The sequence below is a fragment of the Gloeophyllum trabeum genome, assembly GCF_000344685.1.
Source record: "Gloeophyllum trabeum ATCC 11539 unplaced genomic scaffold GLOTRscaffold_00039, whole genome shotgun sequence".
NCBI classification, from domain to species: domain Eukaryota; kingdom Fungi; phylum Basidiomycota; class Agaricomycetes; order Gloeophyllales; family Gloeophyllaceae; genus Gloeophyllum; species Gloeophyllum trabeum.
In genome coordinates, this window is record NW_006920448.1 from 6,416 (window position 1) to 10,665 (window position 4,250).

Below are 4,250 nucleotides of genomic sequence, written 5' to 3' on the forward strand. Positions count from 1 at the left end.
CATAGCAATTGACAGCTTGATCCAGAGATGGTGCAACACTTACTACTTGCTGGAACAGAGAAGTTAGAAGGTGGGATCCCGGATTGCAATGATGAGACTGGTCAAATGTCTGCCTCTTGGTGTCTCATGATAATGCACCTTCTCAGGTGCTTGAGATGAAGGAGGATTGCAAGGTTAAAAGGGGTATTGGTCACGTGAAGCAGCACATATAGGGCACATAAGTAGAGGCTGGAGATGTTGTTACAGACGAGGCAGTGACAGAGAGATGTAAGGTTGCCACCAAGCCCAGGTGTGTGTCACACCTGGGCCACAATCATGATGGAGGAGATACTAACATACAGGGAACATGTGTTTCAACCGTAAAAACATATCAGTATCTACTGTGTCCATTACAAGGTATTCATCCTCATGCCCCTCCTCAAAATCTGGTGCAAGCAATGCCCCACGAAGAATACTCCTAGCGTCAATGAACTCTGCCTCGGACCGTGTTCTTGCCTTGACACGGTAGAAACAGAGATCTTTATCTTTTCGTCTCCGGGGGCCAGTTGGGGCATCAAAAGGTTGGATCAGGGCAATTGGGTAACTGCTATCAGCCACTTTGCATGTGAAGCAGAATATAAGCTTTGCAAAAATTGTCCCATTGGTGGTGTTCACCATTACACAGTCATAGCGAGGACTCTCCTGGAAGGAAGGAGTACAACGGAGGCGGTCCGTTGATTCACGCCAATCCACCATGGATTCATATTTGACACGTATGTATCGGTATTCCCGGACCTGCATAAATTATGAGCCAACAAGTATTTGTTGTGAAATCCTCATACTCACTTTCTCCCACGAATTCAGTTTGATGGGCTTACCACCAGGCAGCTCAATATCATATGCAGGCAAGAGGCTGCTTAAAAATTTGCTGAGGCCTTTCTGGAAGTTTTTGTATGCAGTGTCCTCTGGTGCCCTTTTTTCAAGCTGCTCCAATGCAATGATATCACCTGCTGACCCCAACCTAATGTGGCCAAACTCTACTGCAGTTGTTCGCTTCCCCTTCTGTGGCTCATGTTCCAACTCAAGTTCATCAGCAGGAGGGCTCACATCTAAGGCATTTATATCCTCCCGGATGACAGTTGCAACACGTGTCCTGTGGTTGTCCTGTAGAATCTATAATCAAGTAAGAAGGTGTTACGATATACAAATAGTCATAAGGCATACTGGCTCATCAACAATTTTGAAATTAGTTTTCAGATATGCCTGTTTGAGAGGCCTATGCATTTTCTCAGAAACTTTTGTATTGTAGTTCTTGGTTACCCCTTTTGCTTTGATATCTTCAAGCATGTGTCCCCGGCTGTGGTTCTTGGGGAATGACCAGTTCTTTGAGTTCCACGTGCCTTCAGGCTTTGGTAGTTTGACATACTTCTGGGGGTTTGTCAGTATATAAAAGTCCAAATCACCATTATACTTATCATCTTCCCACCTTCAGGAGTGAATCGTACTTTAAGATCTCCTCTTCACAGGCAGCAATTGTCTCTTCAGTGTGGACTTCAAAAGCTGCCCACATATCCAACTCCAAGTAGCTTCGCAAACACTGAAGGAAGACATAGATCCATCGGCTCTCAGCTCTGTCAACGAAGTTGTGGACTGCAAAAAGTAATTGCTGGTAGCACTGTCTGAGAATGACTACAAATAAAAGAACCATAGGAAATACCACCTTAGAGATATCTTCATACTTTGTTCCATCCATGAAATTCTTTTGTATAAACATCTTGAAATGATTCAAGCCAGGCCACCGGGGTAGGAGATCCATCCTGAGGAAGGCATGAGTCAGAGTTAATATTCAGAGTAGATATATGCTGACTGCTTGTCAGCAAGGTCCAATACTGCTCTTCCAAGAGACTTGAAAATATTCTGGAGCTCTTGAAAAAGATGGTCTGAGAAAAGTCCCCCATGATTGGCGTGTAGACGGTCAAACGACAGTGCTTTGTGAGGGTCTGAGTTCCGAAGGAACCAAAACACATTCTGTCAAATTTCAGTGAATTATCTGACATGAGAATGAACAACTCATAGCCTACATGTACAAGACGCAGTCCAACCTCCTTGAGGAACTCATCAGCATCTTTCTTGTTCATCTCAAGAGCTTTCTCGTATTTCTTCTTCATCAACCGAGCTGTACGTCGTGGCCATTTTTTTGACAAATCAAACTGTTCTTCATTAGGAACAAGGCATATGGGGCAAGGGTAGTTGGACATAGAGCCTCGGGTCAATGCCATAACACATCTAAAGCATTGTAAGCAAGTAACATGCTCCACAATAAATTCTTCATACTGCTCCTCATAGTCAGCTGAGAGTATCAGCACAGCTGGGAATAGATGTCGGGTGACACCATCCCCGCACTCTATCCATACTCCTGAGTGTGAATACTTTTCCACACTTGCCAGCAGTTGCCTGAAAGACTCATGCCAGATTGCATTCTTGAAGTTTACAAAGCCTGGTTTCCCAGTATCACCCTCAGTCTCTGGTATCTGATATCTTTAAATAACACCAATAATGTGTTTAGGTAATGACATACCACTGGAAGCCATCCCACAACTTGTCCTCCCCCAAATCCTTCCCCATTTCGTATCTCTACAGGCAATTGGGCAAACCGTAATACAATGGGGTAACCCTTTGCTCCTGCAAAAGAAGACAATTTTGTCTTATCAGCATATAAAAAGAAACATAATGGTTTTGCCCCTTCTGGTAACCCCTCCTATACTCTCATTCAATGTTTATCCTCAAGTAATACAGGTAGCAACTCACTTGGATTTCCCACATCCCATCACCAGTCCAAGGCTCATCCCACCATCGAACCCAACGTGTCCCATTGAACTTTGATAGCCTTTGTGCATCCCAAACAAACTGGGATATAATCCGCTTATCTCGTAGTAGGTCCAAGGCAGTGTCCCAGATCGGTCGATAGTAGAAATCATAGGATCGAGGTTCAGATTTGTAATCAAGGGTAACATCTGCTTTCTCAAACTATACATAATTAATCACTCCTGACCAAGATATAGGGCTATTGTGAACATACAGATGTCACCTTATAGGATGCATCACGCCAGCAGTTAGAAAGATCCTCATAGCTGGTTAGGGTGAACTGATCCTTCTTCTCCATTGCACGGTGGATCAAATCTATCAAGCTACCAAGCTCCTTGTGTGTCAGCTTCGCCTTATGGCCCAGTTCCGCAAACTCAAAATCAATCCGGGAACGAAATGGTCTCCATGGCTCTCGCTCGATGGGAATGTAGTCAGCTGTGGCTTGACCTCGATGGAACTCTTCGAAATGATGTATCTCAGCTGCTCTCCCTGTAGTCAAGGGATATTCAACTTTGATATCATCCACACGATACTCTTGAGCAGAGAGCGTAGTGCCCTGGACTACAAGACCATGACAATCAGCACTGACCACAGGAAGCAGGTTACTTACAAGCATTCATGATATCTGGTGCACCAACAGCTTCAGATGAGTCTGCACAGAACATTGATGTGAAGTATTACCAGATGGAGATTGAACAATCCTATAAAATACATACCTGGATCTTGAGCAATGACCTGATCCGAGTCGAAGTCACCGCCTGACAAAGAACACTAAGGTTAGCACTTGAACATGGGCACAGATCTGCATAACTCACCCAGCATTGGTGAATAGCTGTCAGAGCCCCCCTGTAGAGCGGCTCGTTGCTCTGGGATGAGAAACGTTAGGTTCACGACTGCAGTTCCATCCGCCGGAGACGACCGGGACAAACCTTCCCGTGCCCGTGCCCGTGTTCTCAAGACCTCCTCATATTCCATAGACCTTACATCTGCCTCCTTTGCTTTACCACAGGCTCGAACGTGGTTGTTGTACCCCCTCGATGATAGCTCGCGATCGCAGTGGGGGCATCGTCTCGTTTTCCCGGCGTTATAGACTTTCGCCGGGTCCATAGGTCCAACGCGCAGAGCACGCCACAGGTCTCAAGGCAAAACCCAAGACGAAGGGCAACTCCGGGGGCAATAGTGATTTCTAGCTGACGAAGGGGGGCACAGGTCGGGAACAGGGTAGCCAGAGTGCGACGAGAACGTCGACAAACTATGAAAGCTATTGCAATCCGATTCGAATCTCATTCTAATCCGACGATAATCGTAGCATGTAATTCATATCTGGATATAATTGGAATTTGATTCATATAAAAATAGCAGCTGGGTCCGGACCAATTATAATGCAGGAAGGAAATCTCCGACAT

General features: G+C 45.3%; 2 protein-coding genes across 2 annotated transcripts; both read right to left on the reverse strand.

Moving 5' to 3' along the window:
- Positions 1–330: 330 nt before the first annotated feature.
- On the reverse strand, positions 331–3,460 carry GLOTRDRAFT_82536 (uncharacterized protein; the record flags this gene model as incomplete). The annotated part of the gene is made up of 10 exons (XM_007873177.1): positions 331–774; positions 826–1,152; positions 1,204–1,407; positions 1,466–1,796; positions 1,847–2,007; positions 2,061–2,265; positions 2,314–2,510; positions 2,558–2,737; positions 2,788–3,006; positions 3,059–3,460. 10 exons carry the CDS (start codon positions 3,458–3,460, stop codon positions 331–333), a joined length of 2,670 nt encoding a protein of 889 aa, XP_007871368.1.
- Positions 3,376–3,881, reverse strand: GLOTRDRAFT_101830 (uncharacterized protein; the record flags this gene model as incomplete). Its single annotated transcript, XM_007873178.1, has 4 exons — positions 3,774–3,881; positions 3,660–3,710; positions 3,561–3,602; positions 3,376–3,496 (listed from the first exon to the last, which is right to left on the reverse strand). Coding segments are annotated over exons 1-4 (185 nt in total), but the record flags the coding sequence as incomplete, so codon positions are not given.
- Positions 3,882–4,250: the final 369 nt, after the last annotated feature.